We start from the raw sequence: 27,106 nt of genomic DNA on the forward strand, positions 1-27,106 counted from the left end.
AATCATAAACACAATGAGCATGCGCATAATAACAAAAATAAGGTTAGCAAAACATGAAATATAAATTAGTAAAACAAAAGCAAAACTATAATGCTTATCTTGAATACACAATAAGGTCATACCAAATTAAAACAAAAAAATATAAAATAGATTGTATTTCAACATGCAAAATGAGCATGATTGAATCAAAAAATAAAACAAACATTTATAATTACATAATAAAGAAAAACTTTACTAGTCAGAGTATATGTATGAATCTTCCTCAAAATCATCATAAACAAGCTGGACATTTAATTCATTATCTTTGACATAACTCTTCAAAACAATGTGGTCCTGAAGTGATATATTGTAACATCCAGTGTAGCTTATCTTGGACAAATGGTTTCCTGAGATTAAGCAGTCAAAAATTGTTTTGACCTCAACATCCCGACAATCAGGTACCTCAAGCCACTCAATTACATTATATTGACATTCAAAGCTTTCTATTAAGAGATCATTTATACCATGATTCTGAAGAGAAGTCAGGCTGAGTTGAACTAAGGAAGATGCATGTCTAACAATTTCTTTTAAAGCAACAATGACAGAGTTTGGAGTTGGATTGTAATCAAATGTAATATCTAAAATCTCTAGTTTCGACCATGGTTTGTCATTAGAGTTATTTCTTTGATGGGTTTCAAACGCATCTCTGACGGAATAAATTGCTTCGTCTGAATAGGAAAGGACGGCAAGTTGCAGCCTCGATAAGTTAGGGCATTCCTTGCCAACATATTTTAAATACTGAAATGGGGCATTCCAATCTAGACAGAGGGTGTGCAATTGCGGTCCGCAAACAGATAAAGTACTGAAAAACTCCAAACCAAGTTGATTTTGAAAATATTGCAGGCTGAGATGTTTAAATCGAGGCAAACAGCGCATAACTTTACCAAAATGTGGAACTTCAAGAATTGTTGGATCATCTATTGGAAGTGGAAACTGGTAGGGAAGACCAGTAAAGTAAAAGGTTTTAGTGTAATTACTTTCTTGACATGCTTTAACTACTGTCTGCCAGAACTCGGGATGATCTAAAATAACCAAATTTGGGCACCAAGAGTTTAGCACCTTGACTAAAACTTGACTAGTAATAGTACTTTTAACGACAAATGAACATAAAAAGAGAGATTGCAGTGTTTTTCCCACTTCAGTCAACTTGAGCGGGTATTCGCCTGAAACAAATATTTTTTTCAGGCCATCACTATCCAAATTTTGGTCAACATTACACAACCCAAGAGATCTCAACTTGCCACAAAATTTACCAATGGCAATTGCAACACTGTTATCTGCTTTGGTATTATCCAAAATGAGTTTCTCCAAGCTTTTACCATATTTTTGTATAACTTGAACAATTTTGTAAGACGAAATACGAGTGCACCCTGACAAGTCTATCGAAGACAAACAATCACACCTTTCCAAGGCAATGTCAACAAGTTCATTGGTAGCAAATTTGCTTGCATTTGATAGATTGAGTGCCACACAATAAGGTGTAATCAGTAATTGAAGATGTAACTTTTTCAGTGACCTCCTCTCACCAAGAATCTTAACAATAGCACTAATTGATTTTGTGTCCAAGTAGTGAAAGGGGCCAATGACATATCGCAGTTTCTGGCCAGACAACTTTTGCTTGTAGTCCTTGCACCAAACTGTATCCATGTTCTGGGCAATGTTGGTAACACATAATTCTTTCAATCCTTTGACTTTATGCCGGGGCATTGTTAACCTAATTTTCTATAGCTTACTGTTACAGCCTAGCCAAAAGAACTTGTAAAATTTTACATTTTAAGGCAGTGTTTCTTAATTGACGGTTTTGCGGCCTAAAACTGTGTGTTTAAATAATTTTACATGAAATGTGCAGATAAGTAGGCCCTAATTGGATAATCCCACGCCGCAACTTTCTAACCTGGATAGGATACAATGGGTTGCATCCAAATTTCTACACCGGGGCCCTCGCTCCCAGGGATTTAAATGATTGCTAAAGATTCTTATAATTTTGGTTTTCATTATAAAGTAGGTTTCAGAGACCTTGTGATATTCTGTAATATATTCTTGTGAAACATGAGCAAGGTACAGAAATTGTTTAGACCCTATGGGAGTAACCACAACTCACAACAGATTTAAATCACTGCACTAAGTACTGTACAAGTAAAATGCATTAGGTTTGTTGAATTTTAGTCAACAAAAATATTGTAGAATGTTGTAGCGTAGGTGCTAGTCATATAAAACTAGCGTGGTATTGCCGATCCAACCCTAGACTAATTTAGGCATCTCAGCCATGGTTTGCAACCTAACTGACCGTTTTCCACTTTTAAAAGGAAGTGTTCCAATTTAAATTTTGCAAACAAACCATTTAATTTTGTTTGAAGTTGATCAATAACTGCATAGTGCTTACATGACCATAGTAATGACATCATTTGGTATCGTATTATCGAAATAATAGATAAAGTATCTTTGGCGCTCTTTCACTATTGTACGTGAAAAGTTATGCAAAAAAACAAAACAAAATAATACCGCATACCACAACGCATATTGTTTGGGTTAGGGTTAGCGTTTGGGTGAGGGTGGGTCAAGTAATATTATGTTTATTATTAATAATAACTTGACCCACCCTCAACCAAGCGCTAACCCGCACCCTAACCCAAACAATATGCGTTGTGGTATGCGGCATTTGAAGAAAGTTTTTTTTTATTAATTTTCACGTACATAAGTGAAATAGCGCCGTATCTTTCATCTGCACAAATTATATTTTTTTAGCAAACAAATGTAAAATGACTGTAGGACAACTTAAGTTAAGGCGCTCGTCTAGAATCCTACCACAACGAACATTATTAGGGTTAGGGTGCCGGTTTGCGTTTGGGTTTGGGTGAGTCCAGTAATAGTGTTAAACAATATTACTTGACCTACCCACACCCAAACACTAACCGACACCCTAACCCACGTATTGTGCATTGCTTAATAATTAATTTAACGTTGTGGTAGGATTCTAGACAAGTTAAATTATTTGGCCTTTGCCACAATCCAAGAATTTCGACACAAAAAAACATTTGCATGGCAGCAAATACAAGGGTTGTTTCACTTGTTTGTAAAGAAAACACTCTCTTTCTGACATTGTACTACTCATGTGTTATCATATGGGAAATCCCCTAAACTAATATATGTGCTTTTAGAATATTTGGTTTGCGCCATGGTTTGCGCATATTAATTTTACAACGAAACACTTCCAAAACTGTGTTTAAACAACTATGTTAGATGTATGTTTAAAAACGACATTGAACGATAACCTCATCTTTGTGACTTCATCTCTCAGAATTTTGATGGATTTCGGTAAGAATATTTTGCATCGTTCCGATATTAAAATTATTCTACTTTCATCCCTGTTTTGACACGTACACTACAGGTTATTGCGTCGCTACATTGGAAACTTTCAACTGTCTATCATATGAACGACACAATCCAAGGCAAAAAAATTTGAGATTATAGACATTTGATGATTTGACTCATTGACATGTTTAGGGCAGGCTAAATGAGGCCTGATTTTTACAGTTTAAAAGACTGCCAAACGATTAGATAGATACGAAAACCTTTGGCGAATAAAGTGATTTAATGGCAACAAAGCAAAACGCGTGACAAAGATGAACAAATATCGAACAAACCAAATCGCTGGTGAGCAAATCTACGAGGCAATTGGTATCCTATTGCAAATAAGTGTAGGGAACAGGATTGCATCGAAGCATGCTGTGAGTAAGTATACAAACGCGGGGCGAAATTAAAATAACGAACATATCACGTGCGCAATAAGATGATTCCATGACAGCTGACCTAATACGGACTGTGTTTGCAAATTAAGCGCATTGCATTATTTCTTTACGCGGTGGTGAAAAGTTGCGATAAAAATATGTACCGTTAAAAGGGCCACGAGAAAAAACACTCATTGAGTGTGTCATGAGAAAGATCAGAGTTTACAAAAGAAATGCCAAGAACTTAAGATTTTAAACAGACTAAAAGTGGAGAAATAAAGCCGTAAAATTTATAAAAAACGATTTGATAACTAAAAATAGCAAAATAAAACCGGAATTGGAAAAGAAGGTTGATCCGGAAAAAGCAGTTATTAAACAGAATGCTATAGGCCTCCGGTAAAAAAACAAATATTGCCATGAAAAATTTAACAGATTTTGTACATAAAATGTTAAGTAAACTAACAAATTTAAAGGAAGCGAAAATAACAGATTTCAAAAGGAAGACATCACAAGAAAAGCGAGATTTAGAACAGAGAGCAGTGTCACGAGAAGGACCAGATTTCAAAGAGACAGGCCGCCGAATGCATGCGAAAAAATATGCTCAGCGGGCGGCATATCATCGCAATAGTAGTCCAGGCGCTCTCGGTGTAGTAGCTATACTGGTAAGTGTAGACCACGAACACCGTTCCCTCGAGCGACCAAAACGCCCATAAGCAAGCGTTTGCGATCAGCAAGAAGAGGACCACGTTCCTTAACAACAGGCGAGATCTGTCCGGGTCGGACACCCGAGTTTCCGATACGATTTTCACTTTGTGCTGCGAACTGGCGGGAAAGGGGTTGGGCGCCGTCGGGCCATCACATTCGGATTCCTGTTCGTCTTCAATGAAAACGGCGTTGTCGAAGGCAATGCTCTGGGTTCTATGCCGCTTTCTGTTGCTCGGGGTCAGCTCATTCACGGAACTGATTTCGCGAACTTGCCTGCTGACCGGAGTGGAAAATTCAAAACCTTCGCTCGACGAAACCGAACCGCATGGATCCGGGCCTGACTTGCTGTCGTTATTATTTTCACCGCCTTTGTTACTCTCCTCCGAAGACGCGCCGTCTGCTTCACCCTTGCTTTGACCGCTGGCCGTTCCGTTCTGCTCTCGCTGTCTCCCGCAATCTTCCACCGAGAACCCGAGCGATTTCGGCTGCTGTCCTCCGGAAACAGGGCCATTTAAACCCGCCAGGCTGGCGGCGAAGACCGCAGCCGGCCTCATGGCAACCGGGGTGTCGTGGGGCGTGGCGAAATTGGACGCCGCCCCTTTTCTGAGCGCGAAAAAGTTGCTAGCCGGCTCATCGAATCCGCTCTCGAACTCTTGGTCATACTCGGCCACGCTGAGTCCAGTGGCGTTCCGGACACTAAAAGGGGAGTGACGTAAGAAAGACATTATATAGGAGTCTGTTTAGGCGTGATAAGGCTCATTGATGACTATTACCACGCTTTCAGGATCACAGGGTGGAGATTTCTACGCTATAAATCTCATGCTTTTGTTGTTGGTGGAAAATTCCACGCTTAGGAGTTTTATTTCCATCTTCGATGGTGGAATTTAATACCACTTGTTACAAATTTTCCACGCAAAGGTGGATAATTAAAATCTCCAAACTATACAGTGTGCTAAGGAAAGCGTTTTAGTTAAAGAATCTTAAGCATAAAACGTATAAAAAACCAAGCGGCACTGTTGCACAGCAAAATGTATTATAGTGTTAACAAGCTTAGGCAACGGTGCTTCGTCTGGGTAAAAGCCCGTGGTGCGATATATTGTCAGCACCACAATACTTTTTGTCGTTTAACAGATTCCCCTGATATACATATTACTCATTAGACAAATACGGTTATTAATAAAGATTCACATAATATAACAAAACAAACTTTGAAATGCAGTGTTAAAAATGCTACGTCATTAATCTCACCAAAAGTGTTATTATAATCAGTCGATAAGGGTAACGTATATTGTACAAGAAGGGCGATATAGTCCCACGAAAATTGATATTTGAGTGACTTATTTAGAATGTGTAAACCATGTTCAAACAAAGAATAAACATCTAAACATGTTCATGAGTTACGATGCAGGTAGAAACGTGGTCCTAACGTACAATTGAATGGCTGGCTGTAATTGAGGCGACAAAATAGAAAGCAAAACTTACTGTCGATGAACCTCCGCTGCGGTTTCTTGGCAATCCTGCGAAGTGGCTGGTTCCCGTTTTATTCCGTACAGTATAAACATGACCTTTGCAATAATTTACGTGAGTCAAATCAATGTTTTGAAAGATAACATGGTTACACTTGTTGATGTCACCCGTTTGTATAACCAGTGGTGGGATTTAGATAGTTCGCACCGGTTCTATGAAACCGCCTCGCGGAATTTTATGAGATCAGCGGACCGGATAGCATTACTGGTTACTGTCAATGAATTTTAGCATCTTATTCCATACATTGATTTTTGAGATCAAAGCAGTAGCTCACGTGTTTTTTTTTTAATGTGCAATAGTCAAGATCGCACGTAATAGACATACATTGTGTAATTTTTTATAATTGTAGTAATTAGACGACTGCTGCTTTTTAGTGTGCCTGTTAGGCTGTTAGCAGTGATGGGATTCAGCCGGTTCGCAGTTCGCAACATTCGCTGGAACCTGGGTTGGCGGGTTGCACCCTGTCTTGTAACTATACTTTAATTATTTCCAGGACATTTATAGAAAGACTTTTCTAACTTACTACGACAGCCTGGTTTTGGATAGTTTTAATTTTGCTTAATAAGCTACTTTTTGTCGCATTTACCGTCCAACGTTTTAATCTTTTGATTGGTTTGGCTGCGAATAACAAACAGATGCTTACCTGTACCAGACACTGAAAAATATCACAAATCGGCTGCAGTATGTTAAGAAACCAGCCTGGGACGGCTTTGTTTTCGTGTCCTACGATGTTCGCCAGAATACTGAACACTCCGACCAGAATCGGGCCAAGGAGACAAATCTAAAGGCAAGTAACGATTGTTTAGTTCGGGATTTGTTGACCAGGAGGGTAAGTTTTATTACACGAAAGACGAAAAAAATCTTGGGACGCTTAATTTCAATTTATTATTTTTAAATAAAAACGTTGGGTTAATTAAACATCATTGCATACCATGAGGAGCACGGCGTCCAAGAGATCTTCTTCGTCTGATTTGAGACCGTGTGAGTTCTTGTTGAAGAGATAAAAACCGAAGAAACAAGCCGCCGCCATAAAAATCTCCAAAACAAGCTGAATAGAAATTATCACAATCTGATATATGATTAGTTTAGCTGTAACGCGAAATTTGGTCCGGGGCCAAAACTGATCCGGTCGGATCAATTTTGGCGTTGAAACAGCCGCTAAAACAGGCCCGGCTGAGCCAAAACTGGTCCGGCCTAACCCTAACCCTAGCCAGATCTGTTTTAGCGGCTGTTCCAACCACAAATCAATCCGACCGGACCAGTTTTGGCGCTTGATTACGACCAATTTTGGCGTGACATAGCTACTTATATGATCAAGGTGTATACAGATTAAACTAAGAAGTCAACAAAACCAAAAAAGATCAATTGGACTACATAGCATTGAGCAGCAAGGTTATCAACGAATTTAACTTTGCACCTTTAAATAAATAGTTGCTACGATATCTAATAAACAGCAACATACAGGTAAAACCATCAAATGTTTGCACCTAAATATAGAAAAGGGCTATGTATATCTTTTCTGTTAGGAAAAACTAACAAAAGCGTATAATAATTATCCTTAATTGTACATGCATGTTGTATGCAGGCGATTTTGTCAAAGTTTGATTTGTTAGTTTGGATTTAAATGTATGCCACTGACCAGGAAAATGTTATAAATGAGAAGGAATTCGTGCTCGGTAAAGTAGCTGCGCTTCTCCGACGGAAGTTCGGAGCTATCAGTCCCTAAAACGACCAGCACCATGACGCATGCGAAGAACGTTACAGTCCCGGAGATCACGCCTGGAAAGAAGAAATATTGAGTGTGTTAGTGACTAAGGAGCATATAAGAACAGTGTAATGCCTTTGTTTAGCAATCAGAACTGTCAGTCATAATGTATTTTACAGCTCATAAAATTTATGTTATTACTCTAAAACAGTGGTTCTTTAGCGGTTTACCGCGACACACCAATGTTCCCAAGAGATTCCTAACGGCGCGGAATTGCCTGGTAACTATTCGTATCAAAGGCAAGCAAGCATGTGGGATTTGAATGCACATTCTCCGCAATATATTTGACAATATCATTGCGTTTAACTATATCGTGTATAAAGGGTAGTCGTCGAACTATAATTTCAATAAACTGTAGTGTAATAATAAAAGTGTGCCGCTGATTTCTAAAGTTTGACAACCACTTTAGTCTAAAACAGGGGTGGGCAACGTGCGGCCCTTTTTCATTTTTTGTGCGGCCCTTTCATCTTCCAGCTATTTTTCCTAAATAAGGCTATGAGTGTGCACTATGTTGGGACTTTTGCTCTATCAGTTTCCTGTTTGAAGTGCGATGTAACCCATAGGCTACACCGCTACACTAATGCAGTTGAACTCGAATGGGAAGCATCTATTACAAAACAATGTTTATTCATAAAGTTTTACTTGTGTCACGATGTTATGATAAAAAATTGTTTTACAACAATTACTCTTGTGCGGTACGTTCAAGGTGTAGGAGATTTTTGCCATGCATATTGACTGAGATGTTATGTTTAACAGCTCGATTTGAATTAAGGCTGTTAGTTAAATTGTACTGAGCCGATATGTACAAGAAAGGCTTCATTGGAATTGTAGGAAAAGTTATTTCCGAATCCACACGTAGACAGCTGACAAAACTGCCGTAGTTGCAGCCTAGTAGCTCATTAGTTTTTCTAGTAAAAGCTGAAAATATGAATTAGTGTTTATTTGATGTGCGGTCCTTCTTTAAGCATTACATTTCCTAACTGGACCTTGTGTTAAAAAGGTTGGTTGCCCACCCCTGGTCTAAAAGCTCATCTGGTGTATAATCCTCAAGAGGGTATGTCCAAACATGATAAGTATGAAGCATTTCATGAAAACGCATTGAAAAAGCAAATAGATGATTTGACATGTTAACAAATAACTCGATAACTAAAATTAAACAAAAAATACACGCTGTCATTCCTGCTTGAATTGCAGAAATAAAAGTTAAAAATTAACGAACGATAAAATAGTTTCATCGTCATTCATTGCCGTACCGTATACGACATGATGGGCTATAAAATAAAAAAGTTAACTAACGATGTGGTAGTATAGTTTTGCAGAGTTTGCAACACTTTTAAATCTGTGTCAATCTGCAATTAGCGCCATGTTCAAGTTTTCCGAAATGTTAGTTGTTATAAAACGTTAGCACTTGACCGTTTACCTTGTAAATCGTCTATCAAATTCACTATCTATTTTAATATTATACTTTTGAATATAATGATTTATTATCTATGAAAAATGCAGGCGTAAAAATGTTGCTTTTCAACTTTTTCACAGACCTCCAAATATGCACAGGACACTCGCTCATAAAACGTCCTCTTATCCCCGCTATTTCATTCAATCGCTTTTATTTCAATCGAATTTGAGGCGTTACACACATTCGATGCGTAGCTTCTTGAATAAACAATACTCACACAACCAATACATTTATAAATAGCGCCAGGGCGCCTTGACGCGCGTGAGCAGGTCAATCTTAATAATAAAAACAAGGACAATAACATATATAAGTTACTTAATTTTGTTTACCAAATAAAGATTTCATAATGAGGAAACTTTTATATTTCTCCAGTGCAGTTTTAAGCAAATGTTATATCCATTTGACTTGCCTTTGTAGGAGCGGTACAACTTGTAGCTGGGCTTGACGATGTGCTGACAGACGTGCGGTGCTTTCCCTATGTTGCGCCAAGTGACGTAGAGCAGACAGCAGGCGACCAAACTGAACTCGATAACGAAAGGAAAGAGGAATGCCTCGGCCACCGCAATGGCAGAGCAAAAGGTCTGGTTGCACGTGCAGTTACCAAAGTACATTACGTCTAGCAAAACAGTTAAACGGTTTTAGATTAAACTATCCCATGTAGGTAGGCCGTACTTCGAAGACAGAATAGGGGCATAAAATTAGATGAACCTATTTGGGAAAAATTGGTCTTCGACTCGATTGCGATTTGAATCGTTTTAAAATAACCAATGATTTGCTTTAGTTTTACTATGAAACGTTTGACTGGTTACTGTAAAAAAATCGAAACTAACTTTCAGGATGCTTAAATTTTGTCAATTTTAGCACTTCAAACGGTCATTTATTCATTATTTAGATTCACATATATTGTCAACAAATATTTCATCCCACGTATGGTAGAGCGGATTTCAAGTTTCAAAGAAGCGTTTGGTTGTTTTAAGTTTATCCGATTACTCTACTGCCCTGTTTGTAATGATGTCAGTGGTCGATACAGTGATTCACCGAACGAAACGAAACGAGTACCACTTTAGTTACTTTTCAAACGTTCTGAAGTTCATTGTTTTCAACGGGTTGGTTGACAGTTAACAATATCAGACAAAAACGTGTTCAAGTCCCGGAAGAATGGTTTAAGCAAGCCGGGTGCTCGACCAAAATACTAGAAGTATTTTCAAAAAAAGAAAAAACATATAGGCTATGGTGACTTACCGCCTTCCAAGCCCTTGGCTCCTTGCGCACCTGTCAGCAAAAGCACTTGTTTACTCCCACGTATTTTAACTATTGGCAAAATTTCAAACATTTGCCCTAGTAAGTAGGTGCGCTTAGCTTGTTTCTTTTTCATTAAATTTTGATAAATGGTATGTTTTTGCCTATTTTTAATAAACATCACTGGATGTAAGTTAGCTCACCATGAATGTACGTGTTTTTAAATATTTCAAATCAGTTGCATGACGTTAATAACAGATACTTCTGAAATACACTTTTGTTGTGTACCACAAGAGAAGAGTTAACTTACGCTTATTTATACCGCAACATATCCCCTTCCCAATTTATCTTATACTGTCGTCCAGGGCTGTGGAGTCGGTTTAAATAACCCTAGCACAACTCCTACAGAAAAAATATACTCGAGTCCAACTCCGGCTTGTGTCTCCACAGCCCGTATACCTATTTATGTAACCAAATAGGGAGAGTATACAGCAATACACACATAAAGGATAACTCATCCACTAAAACACGTGGTGGGAAAATAGTCTACCAGATGGTGTTCAACCCTTCGAGTCACTAGTCTCAAGTCCGACTTCGAATCGAAGCACTGTTGTCTTCATCAAGTAACACAACCAAAGGTGCTGCAATTTTCCTCTTCTTCACAATATATTTACACAGAAACAGAAGCAATAGGGTCTTACGTGCGGGGCTGACGGAGCGGTAGCCGGAATAAGGTTGATACGTCGGTTGACCTATGACCACGAGGTCAGCACTGGCTAACATGACGCTGTGGGGATCATTCGGGGAAATTGCTTCTTCGGCGTGGGGTTCGGATAGCGCGTGTGCCGTTTCGTCGGCAATGGTGGCGATCCAAATTGCCAGGTTGGTAGCAATCACGTGCATTACTCCGAACCTGGCAAATCGACAACTGGGTTATGGCGAGACCTCAATAATTACAAGTTAACACAGCAAAACGGGCAATCTGGTTGCGACAACAGAAACAATTTGCCATTACAGTTTTTAGGCATTGTTATTACATTCGTACGGCATTGTCAACCTAAAAAATTACTCAAACTGTATACAAGTGATTTTTACAGCTGAAACTACCTCAATATTAAAGTGATTTAATGCACTATTTGATGGCAAATTAAGACTAAAAGCAAAGATTTAAAAAACAAAACAACGTTATTTTGTCGAAAGTGTGCATCTATACGCTCTCGTCTATGCACGACAGGTGTCAGTATTTCGCGGCCCTGTATATAGTTTAATACAGCTACAATTTTTTGGTCCGAAATGGGATTTTTTATGATTTTAAGTAGCTGACTTTAAATTGCTAACTACGCTAGACATCTCAATGCCACAAGTTGTCCTATTTGGTGCAATCACCTGGAAAGGACTTGATAGTCTTGAATGAAGACCTTCGAATACTGGAAGAGAAAGTTGACTTGACAAACAATGAAGACTGCGTGTATGACCGGGACAGATGAATAGAGGGCCTTGTTCTCGCATTGTGGCGAATCTATGCCCACCAGGGCAATAAACTCCAGCCCATCCTTGATGATTATCGCAATGCCAAACGTAAACAGAACGCCTGGCAACATTAACATTGTTATTCTTCCGTTGGAGTACGTTGAAAAGCGAGATAATATTTTGTTTTTCGAATATCTATTGGAAAAAAAAAATGTCGGTGAGTTACTTGCGAAATTGCTTCTGTTGAGTGTGAAATCTTGTGTTAAGGCAATTTGCCACAATCTGGTAAGAAAACTTTGCATAATTGATCTTGTCCGATAAAATTTTGTTTCGTTCTACAACCAGCTTGCCTAAATTTTTTTTAACTATTATCGTGGTAAATCTCGATGATGCTAGAGGTTAAGGCTTGTCTAGATTAAAACCATTTATCATTTTCTTGTCAATATAGATAACCCACAAGTTATTTTTAACTTCGCTTACTAGATTGAAGCTTTATACTGATCAAAACACAACGATTATTTATATGTCGAGATATTGCGATAACACATATAAGTTGATATGGTTACCTTTCAACCATCGGTTATTGACATGGTTACTCTTTGCGAAGCCAACTCTCGCTTTGTGCTGGTAGCAAGCCGTAGCTAGTGGGCGGCAGGCCACTGTCCACAGGAGGGATACACAGTACAGGAATATAAAGTAGCTGTCAATTACAGCCGCCGTTATCTGAAATGTATGATAAGAAAACTTTTTACCCAAGTTTTTTCACAAAATGACTTAAGGCCAAGTCAAGTTGTTTGTCCAAAATACTTATGTCTAGTCAAGGCATTTTTGGTCAAAACTTAAGGCCAAGTCAAGTAATTTCACAACAGTGACTTGAGTCAAGTTAAATGACTTGAGTCAATACAACACTGTGCTATAGGATTGTTTTTCAAATGCCGCTGACAAACTAAAGAAAAGAAAAAAACACAAAACCGGCGGAACTTTTCACCGCTTTTGGCGCCATCTAGCGACTAACGTCGGTCGTGATGAACTGCGTGATCTTGAACACCAGCGTAATGATGACAATGTGCATCGCGTAGATGCCCGAAAACAGCCAGGAAGCGTTCAAGTTCCGCTGGCTGTCGTCGTTTCCCGGTTCCGGGTCTTCCCCCTGCTCCGCGATCGCCCCGTCGTTAAGTGCTTTGAGTCTGTCCATTTGGGGGAATCCCCTTGTGGCAAAAAACAATTTTGGTAAATGGCTAAGAAGCGCTGGTGAGATTAGAAAAAAAACGTCGAAGTTCAAATGAATGGTATTTATTAAAGTTTTAATTACGTGCAAGGCATGAGAAGGCCGCGCTAAAAACGTAACCTTGAAACAGCTATAAAACATGTAACGAAAATGTCCTTGCTTCAAATTTCGAAATATGAAATGTTAAAAAAAATGTGACATTTTTAATTTTTCTTGAAAGAACCAGGCTGTTATATTTCTACTACGCGCCTACGAAACAGTTTTTTCTAACATATCGTGGGATCGTTTTATTGTTTTGGTAAGCGTTGCTTAACTTAAAATGTAGGGTCGGTGTTATAATAAAAACCGGCCATTTTAAGCACACAAATAATAAAGTTAATTTAGAAAACTAAAAGGTTGAAAACATAACCGCGAACCTGTGTTGACGCTATGAGACAAAATGTTAAAAGTTCTCTGAAAGTAAATAAATTTTATTCGTGCTACACCTAAAATAGCTTTGTAACTTGTAAACCAATTGACTAAAGTTTAGAGTTTAAATGAAATGCATTACCCCAGTAAAAAGTAAATATCGTATTGCCAGGCCAAATTACATTCTCACTGTTAAAAAGCACAGCCTTCATAGCTCTGATCTTTCTACAAGAAAAGTTCGCACTCGAGATTTCTTTCTCTGTTCATTTTTGGCAAAATTTTTCTAATTTCTCTCCAGAATTCCTTCTGTCGGCCAGCGTCAGATCGCTACTGAGTCATAAAAAGTAACGTCGCGCCAGAAGGTCGTTATCAAGCTCTCAAATTGGTGCTCGAACGGCGGACGTTCAATACTGCAAGTGACGGCAAGGCCAGTAGAGTGATCGCACGGTTTTGGGGGCCACTTGAAAAGGGAACCCTGTTTTTCCAACTCTTTTCGACTTTTCTCCGACCACTTTAAAACCATGCAGTCGGCCCGATATCGCATCTCCAGTTCATGCCGTTTTTCGACCCTAAAGTGTTCCTATTCCTTGCTTTTAGTAAAGTAATTATTATTCAAAGTACTGACACAATATAGAAGAGAAAGTACAGCGTTTCGTACCAGTTTTGACAGGAACATTGTGGATACACTTGGAGCCGGCCAAGCTTGAAGTGGTCTTGTGAAACAGACTTTTGTGAAGGGCCGTCGCAGAGATGTAGCCGCGAACCTGTGTTGACGCGAGATCGCACTTGAAACTGGCCCAAGCAGGCTTCGAACGATTGTTGAGTTCGTTAAAGTATTTTAGCAAGGATAGCTGCACGTCGTTCTAGCACGGTACGGTACGTGTGTGGTAGGTACTATACGCAAATACATCAACTGTGGTATATTCCTGTAAAAGTGTTACAGGAATGTGTCGGTCAATCCTTGAGGAAATTGATTCTTACTGAAGCGAAATTTAATTGCCTTAAAACAAGCGTTTGTTGTCTTGTATTGTGTTTTTAAAATTCGAGATTTACTAGTTAAAGCATACTTTGCAAGACAGGAAAGTGAGGCATCCTTTGCACATATAAAGCTTTCGCGCCAAATACTTGTCTATTGTCCTTTTGTCTAAATACGAGCAGCAGTTTCGAAGCAGGCACAAAAATTTCCGAGATCTAAAACAATAAGTTATTTGGAGCTTAAGCAAATGTTTTTTAGTAGAATCACTTTATGTGGGGGTATAGGACGCACCAAATATAATAAGTTGATTAAGGGACAAAACTTTTGTATGCAAAGTTACAACTCGTTTTTTGAAGACCTGTACACCACTTATCCGACTTAGTGCAGCTTTGTCGAGAATAGGTTCAGGAAAAAAAAACGCATTTTTTATTTCGAAAGCATACAATCAATATATTCAGGCATCACGAAACCTTGTTTAAAAGTCACCAGAGCTCCTGGTTACTAACGGTTATAGATACCCGTAGCCTACTGTAAGATTTAACTGTAAGATGTAGCCTTTTTTTCTTAGACTGCCACCTTTTGGCCGTAACAATGATCGTTCTATTACATCATCATCGCACAACGGTTACTGTTTGTTCGCTAATATATTTCCATCGCACTAAAGAAGGACTTTATGATGTGTGCCTGGTTGGTAGTTATATTACATACAAAGCAGGTGATAAATCAAATCACCGCAAATTCCGAATCAGGCGAATCATTAACGTGCACTTTATGAGTGTGCTCTTTCCGGTGCTTTTAAAAACAGATGAAAAAAGGAACGTTGCTTCTCTGTGCCAAAACAAGCCGCTAGTGGCTTTTTCGATAATAAATAAGTGAGTATTTGCACTAACTGTAAGAATTGGGGCATACAATCTCTTCCTTGAATCGCACAAAAATACTCAAACCAACAAATCTCGCAAAAAAATGTTGTGACTGACTTGGACAATTAATACTAGTTTTTCCAATTCAACGAGTTAGAGCAAAATGCGGCTAATTCTAATTCTAATCTAATTTGTGAATTGCTTGTTGGCTCTAATTCTAGTTTCAAACTAATTCAGATTTTACCAAAAATGCTACTTTGTCCAACGGCATTTTTCTTCTTTCAGTCGAAACAAAGAATTTGAAATAAAACTCTATAGATGGAACAACTTTAGGTAATGTTTACTGTCTAAAAAGCGTATGATATGCTAAAAGGCATAAAACTTAAAACAAACTTATTTATACATTTACCTTCTTATTAGAATAATTCGCAATGAAATTGATTGTGGATAAATTAAATGTAATTCTAGTTCAAGTTTTTTTTTTTAAAGAATTCGTTAATTCTAATTCTAATCTAATTCAAGAAAACTCAAAATGATCTAATTCTAATTCTAATCTGATTGGGAAAAACTGAAATGTTCTAATTTTAATTCTAATCTAATTTTAAAAAGCTAAAATAAATCTAGTCGTCCAAGTCGGGTTAAAAATAGGTAGAAAAGAGCTCCTTCGGTTATTCATTCTTACTGATATCAGCACGAGAAAGGTGTAACACACGACGTATGTTGTCTAACAAGGGAAGGCTGACAAACCACATGTCTATATCACGATTAGAAAAATTTATATATGACGATTAGATTTTTTTTTTAATCTTATTTACAAAACAAATCACCACCGCAAAACTGAAGCAAGCGTTTGAATTTTAGAAATGTACTTTCACTGGCCTCTTCTGTTTCTGGCTTCACATAACTTATAATAGCAATACAAGCGTTGCCTCTAAGAAAATTTTCTGCTAAGCAAATAAATTATTTTAAGGCTGAGTTAGCAGGGGTCCGAAGCAGATCAATGTTTTTTTATGGAGACTAGAAATATATTTTAAAGATGACGCTACAAAACGTGACGTCATTAAATTAATATTCACAAGAAACTTTCTGTTCCCGATTGAAGTCATAAATGTGCAACTGCAATCGTTTTAAATAGCACTTATGGTAAGGCTGTTTGCCTTAAGGCCATGTGTGGTTAGTAACACTTTTAAAACATGATAAACGCAAAAAAGATGGTTTTTGAACTTCGCAAAACAGCCATAAAGATGTTAGCCAATCACTCCCAAGTTATTTGTTCAAATCATCTTGATAAATGACATTATATCGATAAATGTGCATTTTTTCAACCAATGCGTCAAGTTTCCTTCTAAAATAAATATTTGTCCATCCGAATAAAGGCACTCTTTTTCACGTTTCGTGCGATCGCTTTGTGGAAGTGAGCAAGAAATAGAGTGATAGGCTATTCTTTTCTTTCCATGTTTGAGGTGTGGCTTTTTGCGGTTAACCAAGTAAGAAATGCGAATCTTGTTGTCTGACAAGTTGGACACCCCTGTACTAGACAGAAATTGCAATTATGAAGAGCTGTGAGTCCGCGATGCGATAGCCTACGGACGCAAAGAAAATGTGTATTAAAAATGTTTTCTGTTAGCGGCCCTAATTTTTATCCAATTTAATTTGGCCAAAGTTATAACTTTAGTAGAGGCGTTTAGCTCTGTATGTTGTGTTCATGGGCGATAAAATGCAGTTGTGCTAAAAGATACCCCAAAAAAGCATTCCAGTTTCACGATCCCGAATTCTTGCCGCAGACTCCACTGCTGTATTCACCACTCTTCTAAACTCATTTTTTTTTTCGTGTATACATTTACCACGAAAAAGCAATGGATGATAAAACCGACTGGGCAAAGTAATTTAAAACAGAGAAATATATTCCGTTACAATCAACTGTGCGGTGTTGATTTAATGACTTGAATTCAGCTACACACAAGCATAAAAAAAAATGGCCGACGAAATGCTCAAAAGTATTGTTTGGCCAAAAAGATCAATTTTTTGAATTTAGGTGTGATGTAAGTGCGCAAAATGCTATTTTTCCTGTGCAAATTGTGTCTGGTGTGGCTGCGTAATCGCTCAGTTGCGCACCTTGAAGCGAACAAAGCACGCCTCTCTATAAAGTTAGCGATCCTTTTGATGTGTAAGGATACTAGCTTACAATATCTACAAGTCTAACAATACCAAAATACTGCGGCATTGTCTCCTTTAGAGTTACCTACCGCTGGATTGTTTATGCATTTGAACAACTTGTGCGTCGTGTTACGAAAATATTAGATTTTCTTTCTATAGGCTTGCGGATATAAACTATGATCGGTTTTGTAATTTTGCTGCACATACTTCACGAAGATCTTGGTGCCTCTGCGCCTAATCATGTAGTGGTCGTTTCCTAGCTGGGTGACGTCATTGGCTGGCTTCCGGCCGATACCGCTTGCGATGTCGCTCTGCCCGGACACCGTGCGGATTCTTCGAGTGGTCATCTTGGAAGGTTCGCCTTTGCAGGACAAACGAAAGATATACAAATTTTAGAATAATATCAATTAAAATGCGGAAAACATACTTCGCAAATATACCTAACATGTCAGATTAAGATATAAAGCCCTAATATTTAGGACCCACATAATCCCAAACCCAATCCCCAATAACACCACTGAATTCCTTCAATACTTTCATCTTTTCAACTATAATCTACTTTACATTCCTAACCAAGAGCAAACATCCAGTGTCTGAACGGCTGAGCCCAATCGACTCATGTACCCGATTTCTACGGTTTAATAGGTTATGTAGGCGATTTAAATTCTGATGATTTTAGGACTTTCGGCGGTATTATTTCTTGTTTCGTCGTCGAAACCAACTGCGCGTTTGGTTTTATATCTCGTTGGTCCTAACGCAATGGCATTATTTTAATGCGTGTTGCAACAGAAAAACAGAAGTACGTTGTGTGTCGTTGTGTTTGGCGCTGTTCACAGAAGTGCCGGTGTACCAATGTTATATTACTTTGCCCTATAATGCCTAGAATGAGCGGCATGCGCAAGTCGGACTCAACCAGCAATGCGCGCACGCGAACTCTGATTGCTTTGTGCCTACACAAACAGGCGTCGTAAACGTGTTTTTCTGCCACGCCCCCCAAAACGCGCATCCCTTTAATTTGAAGCGGAACGTGTTCGGTGAAATACGATATTCTACCTGGGCCACATTAACAAGGTTGGCCAGCCAAGTGCTCTGAAAAACTACTTTGAAAAACAATGAAACGGAGTTTAAAAATAACTTCCATGTTATTTTTTTTTTATTCGGCATTAAAAAAAATAAATAATTGAAACCAAAAAGTAAAGTCATTTTTTATTTGTCTAGGCTTTTTTTTAAATTGCCTCAGTTAAACATTTGGTGATCTTTCCAATCTCAAGCAGCGTTTGCTTCGCGGCTTTCTATGTTTGCACTTCTAGAATCTGTGTACAGTCATTGGCCTTGCACAAGTTAAAGTTTTTGCAGCGCATTGCCGACCAGAGTATTGCTACGCTGTCTGGCTTCTGTGAAACCTGTATACTTCATTTGCCTTGCAGCCATAGATTGCGTACAGTCTGTTTCAAAACACTCAAAATCAAATCACAAAAGCGATGTTCTCTGCCACAGGTGAAATGGCAGGTGTGTAGTTCATTGTTTGTTTTAAAATCGCGCAATTATTAACAAAATAAGGGGAATTTAAGGCGGGTACAACCTAAATATTGCAAAGAGGGTAAACCAATGTTACGTTCAATTGCCAAATGTGTACGTTAAAAGTAATTTAACAATTATTTTAAACAAACTTAACCTTGAGACCACTATATAACGTTTCCGACCTTTAAAACAAAACAAAACTGCCAATATATTATTATCCATACGCTCGAAACTCATACAATATATCAACCCAAGGTTGCGCAGCACTATAGTTTCTACATATTCCAAATAATACGCAACCAAAAAAGGCGTTTCTTTACCTTCAGAAGTGGCGTCGTTCCAATCGTGAGTATCCACACCTTCCAGATTTATCTGCGTGAAACAATAAAAACTTATCAGTTTTTCCTTGGGCCTCAAAACCAAAGCCTCAATTGAGCGTCTTGGCTTGTCTTTGAAAACAAAATAAAAAACACGATTCTATTAGCCGCTCGGTAATCTTAAGAGCGTTTGAAGGGCAAAAGGTCGTATGGCAAGGAAAAACATCTTTTTGAGATAAATCGCTTCATTATAGGTGATTAATTAAGGAGATTGAAAAACGAGCCATTAATAGCTTGGTTTGACCGCAGGGCAAAGCATAAAAAGGACATGAACAAAATTTTAGTATTTTAATGGTGAAGATTATCTTCGTTAAACTGTTTAAAAATATTTTAGGTATGTTTTGATAAAGTAAATGTCGTTTCGCTGATGTATTGCTTTTTAAGGCCTATCCAAGTTTGGCGAGAAGTAAAAGATAGTTCTATTCTGTTCGGCGCAAGTTATGTTTGACGTTATGTGCCGAAGCGAATAATCTCCTTTAAAATTTCATTATTGCTGAATAAGGTTTTTCGGTCCAACGCACATCTTTCCTGACCGCAAAACTTTGAAAGTCTGCTAATTTGCAGTTCAGCAGACATTTCAAAAGTAAAACGTTTCCCAACCAGTTTTTTGTCGGTTTAAAAGACGGTTAAGAAACAAAGACAACTTTGAATTCAAATAACCAGAATGACGACATAAACCAGCGATAAAAAAACACATTTTTTATTTTCGAAGCAACACAAACCTTGTTTTGAGAATAGTGCGATATAAATACCATATAAACAAAAATCACACACAGCAACAACGATGCTCTTCTTTGGCAGAAAAGTTTAAGCGAAAGGTTAAATGTACTTCAAGCAGGATTCCTATACCGCAGTCCACCCGGTTCTGCGTGATCTGTCGCAATGATGCGACTAAGCCTGGTTGCCAGCCTTAAAAACCGCTTGCGCAAACTTGCCGCTCATTAACCTTGGCAGTTGGTGAATAAGTAACAGAATATGACGTCACAATAATCATTAGGTAACGTCACTAGTTGGATTAGTTTGCGCACAAAAAGCGAACTTTTACAAAGGTGCTTGGTTAAACTTCAGTTAAAAAACTGATTTTTAAAGAGTTGAATATGTCATGGTACTTTTCAAAACGCGAAAACGAAGACCACTGTTGCGATTAAGATAATCATGTAGATTTAGCATCCCCGTCGACAAATATAAAACAGGGGCCGTTTCGCGTGGTTTTGAAATCTTTAACATATTTCACCTCTTTAGTTCCATTTTTCAATTAAATGCAATACCTTATTGCGAAGTTTTATTCTTGAGAAATATTACATATTTTTACTGAATTACAATTTACGCTGATTTCACACAGCTATAATTTAAAATGGTACATTCGGACTAACGCACGCTTGAAAATAAATAAAGCGATGCATGTTTCGCACGAATGTATTTTGCGATATGTACTTTACAATCACTTGCTGCGATCATGTCTTCACTTCCTGTAGACTTTGCTGTTAACATCTTGTCGCCAAAAGGACAAACGTAATTTTGACATTGATTTTTACCTTGCACAAATGTGATTTCGCACCCAACGCTTAAACCTATAAAGCAGTGTTTCGCAACCTACCCAAATACTAAGCGTAAGTATACGAGCGCCAAAACGTCAGCAAAACGTAAGACAATAAAAATAGTCACAACAATAGCATAAATAAATTAGAATTAAATTAATATGGACAAGGTTTTCCGCATTTTTTCAATTATAGAGAAATCTCGCCCTGAACCAATATCAAAAAATCTAACCATGTAAACTATTTTAGCCGGTGACCCAACCAAATCAAACGACGACCAAAGTTGGGGTCGCGGCTCATGGATTGAGAAACACTGCTATAAAGTTTTTGAACTGAGTCATGACACACAAAAAAAATATAAATCCAATATAATATAATAAAGCTCTTTACCATATATTTTTGTTTGAAATGATCTTTATGTAAAAGGTGTTTATAAGGGAACACACAATAAGACCTAAAAAGCAACAATAAAGCAGAAAAATGTATAAAACCAAAGTATTAGGAACAACGACATAATACAGCCAAATACGCAGTAATATCCAGTATAGCATAAATCAAAATCGTCTGAATAAGACCTAAATCTGTCGTACTAAAAACTAAAACCTATGGGTTTGAGGGTTTGGGTTTGAGGGTCTGAACCTATGGGTTGAGGGTTTGGGACGACGGGCGCCATCGCTCTGGCATCGGCCGTTATGGTGACTACGTTTGGACGCCGTATAGTCCAGGGGTCGGCAACCCCTGGATCGTGTGCCACTTGTGGCACGCGAGATGATTTTTTAGGGCACGCCAAATGATTTAGCACACACGAACAATGTGCAACCATTACACCACAACTACATCATTAGCATTATTAATACATCACTAATTTCGATTTGCAGTGTTCGTGTCACAAATTAGTGTCTTAACTGTTGTATCTAACATTATTTTTTGTGAGCGTTTAACTTGTTGTTTACAACTAACCGTTCGTATACATCACAATGCCTAAAACGTGGCGTGATGTTTACTGAGTTAAAGCCACTGACCTCTTTTCATAAAAGCGTTAAGCTAAAAGAGTAACTGATAGTTAACATTAGGTATCGGCTGAAAAGCGTCAAAGTATACTCCAAAATAGCGGGCAGCACAGTATTGTGTTCGTGACAGTTCAGTTCTTTTTTTTCCAGCAGGGTTTGTGTATATTACAGAATTTGGCGCTTGTCTACAATCCTACCATATTTATTTTACCACTAACGAAACGAGATTTGTTAGGGTAAATCCATTTTATGGCTTGCCACCGGACAATGTGACTCATTAATAGTATTGTAAAGTCCTAAGTAAATAAGTGCACTACAATGCCAAATCCTTTATAACAACTATAAACGTTTTTTAGGAGACTGGTCACATAAGGACCAGGACGTAAAACCAACAAAACGTTCACAACAACATACCACATTAAAAAAATAACAAAAAAACAAGGCAAACGTGCATGACCAATTGACCAACTGCCAACACGACCGTTAGTCCTTCAAATTCATTTATTTAAATTTTAAAACACCAAAAGAGCAGTTTCATAGACAAAAATACCGATCAGGTATATGTTTCGATTCGCGGTTATAAATTTGCCCAACAAAATTTCACACTTGACGCATTGTTGCATTGTTTAATGACCAGAAATTTAAGTTGCATTTTTATTGATACTTTCTCGTTACGCGATTTACCTGTTCATCCAGTTGGTCCATTTCGGGCCTTGATTTGTGCTTAAAGCTTAAAAAATGTTTCACTTTTTTCCTATAATGAATTTATTTTCTTGCTATAATGAATGTAATAAAACAATTAAAATGTATCCTAACTGAGAGTCTTACTAATAAGGTCAAACTTTCCAGATGTTTGCTTTTTATAAACTACGCCTCGACCTTCTTTCTTATTTCATACATTTATCATTTGACCTCAAATTCACCACAAAGGCCATAGACATAATTCACGGAAGAGGCAAGTCAACAAAGCTAAATTCCATTTGAAGCTGCTGTATCTGGTTTCAGCGCATCTTCATAAAGAAGCCCTCACACAACACCTAAAAAAAAGGTTTTTTTTTCTCCCGCAAGTCAGGCTTTGAGAACCACTGCTTTTGGGTCCTATTTCAAAAATCGAAATCGCTTCCAGACGTGATCGGCATGCGCAGTTGCGCATTCTCTTGTTGTTTGGTCCCGTCAACAATAAAGGTTAATACTTGTCGTTCAAACAAACCTCTGTTTGCAAACAAGTAAAAAGTATTTTGGTTTTACTTCCTGACGTCGATGTTTACCTTATTAAGCGTCGACTTTTTTTTTATTAATTATTAAAAGACAAACCCATGGCTGTGACCATCTTTTCCGCAAACACAAGGACTGTTTAAAAAAGGGCATTGGCCTGTGGTTTTATTTTCAATGATTCACCAACGAGCAATAAAATTTAGCAAATTTAATCTAACGAACTACGCTATAAATATCGACGAATAACAGGTAATAAACTGGTCTGGAATGGAATAAATAAACCCGGTAAAAAGTCCACACATTTCGGTCTGGCAAAAGTCAGGTGGCCGCCTACGTAAACTAGCCGCCATAACAACGCCCAACAAAATTCCAATTCGTTTGATTTGCCATTACCTTGCGACGACAACACACGCACACAAATCCCTAACAGAGCAATACGCCATTGATTGCATCGCAAAACGCACGTGTCTAGAATACCTTGAAAAACGCAGTCTGTGAGGGTCGTAAACCGGGGGCGACACCGGGACGACATGTGTTACCTCAGGGCAAACAAGTCAGCATTTTGGCTGTTTTTTTCAGTTCCAGACCAACGGATTGTCAACACATAACGAGGCTTTAACAACGCTCTTTAAAAGTGACCTATTTCGAGGAGAGATGTGTACTGGGTCAAATACGAACAGTCGAAAGCGGAAGGAAATCATTTCACCCTAACATTGTTACGCTGTCAATCGTGCAAAGAAAAGTCTCAAATAATTACAAACGTTTAAATTTTCGCGAAAAAGCTACACAGATGGGAATCGAAAAAAGTGTAATAATCCTTCGCCAAACCCGTGTTAAAATTTTCCAAGTAAATCATTATCGGCTTTTGTAAGATGTGAAAAAAATAGTTTTTGTATAGATTAGCAAAATTTGAAGAGGGACAAGCATATTATTAGGCTGGCAGAACAACCCGTTATATTCTTTGGAAAAGGTACGATAAATCTGATCTACAACATGATCTAACCAGCCTTCAATAATATCAGCTATAGCTTTAGTGCCTTTAGCTGCGTAACAATGTCCTAAAGCAGCAAACAGGATCTAACGGGCAACAGTTTTTCAAGGATTGTTTAAATAAAACCAAAATCTTCTTAAACAACAAACAGTGCTAATAACGGCAAGCAAAACGTATCATTTTACACCACTGCAGACACACTGAGCCCTTCCATTTGCGTTCAGGTCCCTATTATAGCGCAAAATATTTGGCTTACAACACTTTCCTAAATCCCCCTCAGACGTAATTTCTATAGTAGCGTAATGTTAGCATAGTTGCCTTACGGCGGCTTTCCAGCTTATATCAAGTTTTAGGGCAAAAAAAGTTGGCGTAATTCTTTGGAAGCCAAATGTTATGCAATACAGATGGGGCTTAAATCGCGTCGCTTGATATACTTTCCCTAAAGCACCCACTATAGCAGGGGTTCCCAACCTTTTTACGATCTCGTACCACTTGGACGCTTTGTACTGCCACGCGTACCACTTCTTGCAGAACAATTAATTTGCTCGAATCAGATTTTTATGTATTTTTAGCTTACAACTGGCATTGTTCAACGCTATTTGTAGATTAAGCTATAAAACAGTAGATGCTATTTATCAAGTGCAATCATTTGACATAATTAACGCCCACTGTCCCACAGCGTTGTACGGCTTTGCAAAGCAACTATATGCTCCAGGAAACAAAGGTAGGAAACAACAGGGATAGTTCCGTAACAATGAATTGGCTTCAGATTTTCTTTGTAAACAAAACCAAATACACAAAATATAAAGTTGTAAATCCAGGTTTTGGTGAGTGACAAAAGGTAAGCTACTCGCGTACCACCTGAACAACCTTGGCGTACCACTAGTGGTACGCGTACCACAGGTTGGAAACCCCTGCACTATAGCAATGATAACATAAATATCATCGATGCAGATGCAAATCATTCTCGTATAATTTACGTAACGCGGTTAACATGTTGTGAAATATGAACCATTATAGCAATTCGTAACATTAAAGACATCGCCATTTGGCGGTTTAACTGCGATCCTGTTTTTTATTAACTATAAAAAACATCGACTATCTAAATATAGGGCCTTCAACGAGCCACCCCAGCGGACAGTAACTGTATTTTTTTACTTCTATATATCTGAAAATCAAACAAAGGATTGCAAAAACAAATTGATGTACAGTAAATATATATATTTTTAGGACTCACCTCATTATAATAAAACATATATCACTTTGCATTACTATCAAATCCTTTTCCATTCGGGCATGAATTATGACTCCATCTTGCGTTTTCGATGTTTGTTCCTTCGGGTAAATAACAGTAAGTTTAAACAGCAAGAAAAAAATCTCTTATGGCTGACATTGGCTTTCCCTAAATACTTTACGGTCTTAACCAGAGGCCATTTATAGGAACGAGTCGGCGGGTTAGCATAATATGGTTTGTTACGTCTCTTTTTGCGCGACCAAAACAGCTCATTATAACGTGACGATGATTAGACCGGGCATGTGACAAAGCTAAGGCGATAGCCAGGGGGTATACTTGAGTGTATTGCTAAATACAGAATTTTAAGAAACGCCTAATGAAATGTTGACTTTTAGCGTTCAGTTCAAACTGTGACGAGGTTCCGCCCTAGCCTTCAGCAAACTGGAGTTCCAACAAAAAAGATCGTTCGACGCGTTTTTGTCTCGAAGTAAAAGCGCATTTAGTGTTGTACCGACGTCGCTCTATTTCCCCGTTCTGTGATGGGGGGAGTGCAACAGTTGGGCTACTACTTATCCTTTCTATATCTCGAATTAAACATATAGATAGACACAGGGGCGGGTCTAGGGTGGTCAGAGAGACATGTCACCCAAACTATAGGCTATATTTTGATGATTCAATGAGCTAAAGGCTCAGTGCTTTTGCATAATTTCAAGCAAAGTTGCACGATTGCTGTAAACAAGTCATTTAAAATGTCTTGTCCCGGTCAAAGTTATTTTTAACAAAATAGAAGTCAAGTCGCAGTAGGTACAAATCAAGTCGACCAAGTTAAATCCCAGTAGAAATAATTACAGCAAGTGCACTCCAAGTCAAGTAATTAATATAAAAACAAAACGAAACTTGTCCGATAATAAGAAAACTGTACTAAAATAATAAAGACCCAACATACAGCAAGCTAATTGTTTAAGTGCAAAACGTTATATGAATAGCCCAATTAAATAAAAGTTTAATTAAATCACTAAATTTCAAGTCACACCATTTGACTGAATGGCTTTAAGTCCAAGTCAAGTCATATAACCAAATACCATTTAAATTGTGCTCGGCTTGGAGGGCGAAGAAGGGAAAAACGGAAAAGTTAGTTAGATAATAGAAAATTCTTTGTTTCATTATTCCTGAATGTGGACATTACCACGTTTCATTGAGTCTGCCTGGAGCAGTATTATTCATTTTTGGCGCTTCTATTTAAAACGGTTTTGTAATATTTCAAAAGCCCTACTTTTCTCAAAACTTAGGAGTTTGAAAAAAAACGGTTTTATATTATGATGATAAAAATGATGAAACAATAAAATTATCTACGATTAATCAATTCCACTATGTGCTGACGTATATTATCAAGATGCTACATAAAAATGCTACATTATACTGCAAACCACGTCTATAATGGATATGTTAGGGATTCTAGTATCAGTATACCGCTTGGAAATTTAACATTCCTGATCCGATGATATATTCCGATATTTACTCACTACGCTTGAGCAGTCAACTGTCGAAACGGGAAAACAGAATTGTCTAAATCAAAACTGGTTTTGCACACATTCGGTTTATTACACAGTGTCACCATGACAACGCATACGCCACACCGAACAGTGTCTAAAGTAGGAGAAA

General features: G+C 38.0%; 2 protein-coding genes across 2 annotated transcripts; both read right to left on the reverse strand.

The window, feature by feature from the left end:
* Positions 1 to 2: 2 nt before the first annotated feature.
* Positions 3 to 1,778, reverse strand: LOC146136147 (uncharacterized). Its single transcript, XM_083396377.1, has one exon. It carries the CDS (start codon positions 1,744 to 1,746, stop codon positions 235 to 237), a length of 1,512 nt encoding a protein of 503 aa, XP_083252503.1. The 5' UTR covers positions 1,747 to 1,778; the 3' UTR covers positions 3 to 234.
* Positions 1,779 to 3,621: 1,843 nt separating this feature from the next.
* On the reverse strand, positions 3,622 to 22,709 carry LOC146136148 (proton channel OtopLc-like). Its single transcript, XM_083396168.1, has 14 exons — positions 22,689 to 22,709; positions 19,400 to 19,451; positions 17,766 to 17,919; positions 12,945 to 13,137; positions 12,496 to 12,652; positions 11,846 to 12,050; positions 11,161 to 11,372; positions 10,463 to 10,492; positions 9,630 to 9,836; positions 7,639 to 7,778; positions 6,931 to 7,047; positions 6,643 to 6,780; positions 5,955 to 6,037; positions 3,622 to 5,168 (listed from the first exon to the last, which is right to left on the reverse strand). The coding sequence occupies exons 1-14, from the start codon at positions 22,707 to 22,709 to the stop codon at positions 4,310 to 4,312; spliced, it is 2,568 nt and encodes an 855-aa protein (XP_083252294.1). The 3' UTR covers positions 3,622 to 4,309.
* Between the last annotated feature and the right edge of the window lie 4,397 nt (positions 22,710 to 27,106).

The sequence above is a fragment of the Ascidiella aspersa genome, chromosome 8 (genome assembly GCF_963924565.1).
Source record: "Ascidiella aspersa chromosome 8, kaAscAspe10.2, whole genome shotgun sequence".
In the NCBI taxonomy this organism is placed as follows: Eukaryota; Metazoa; Chordata; class Ascidiacea; order Phlebobranchia; family Ascidiidae; genus Ascidiella; species Ascidiella aspersa.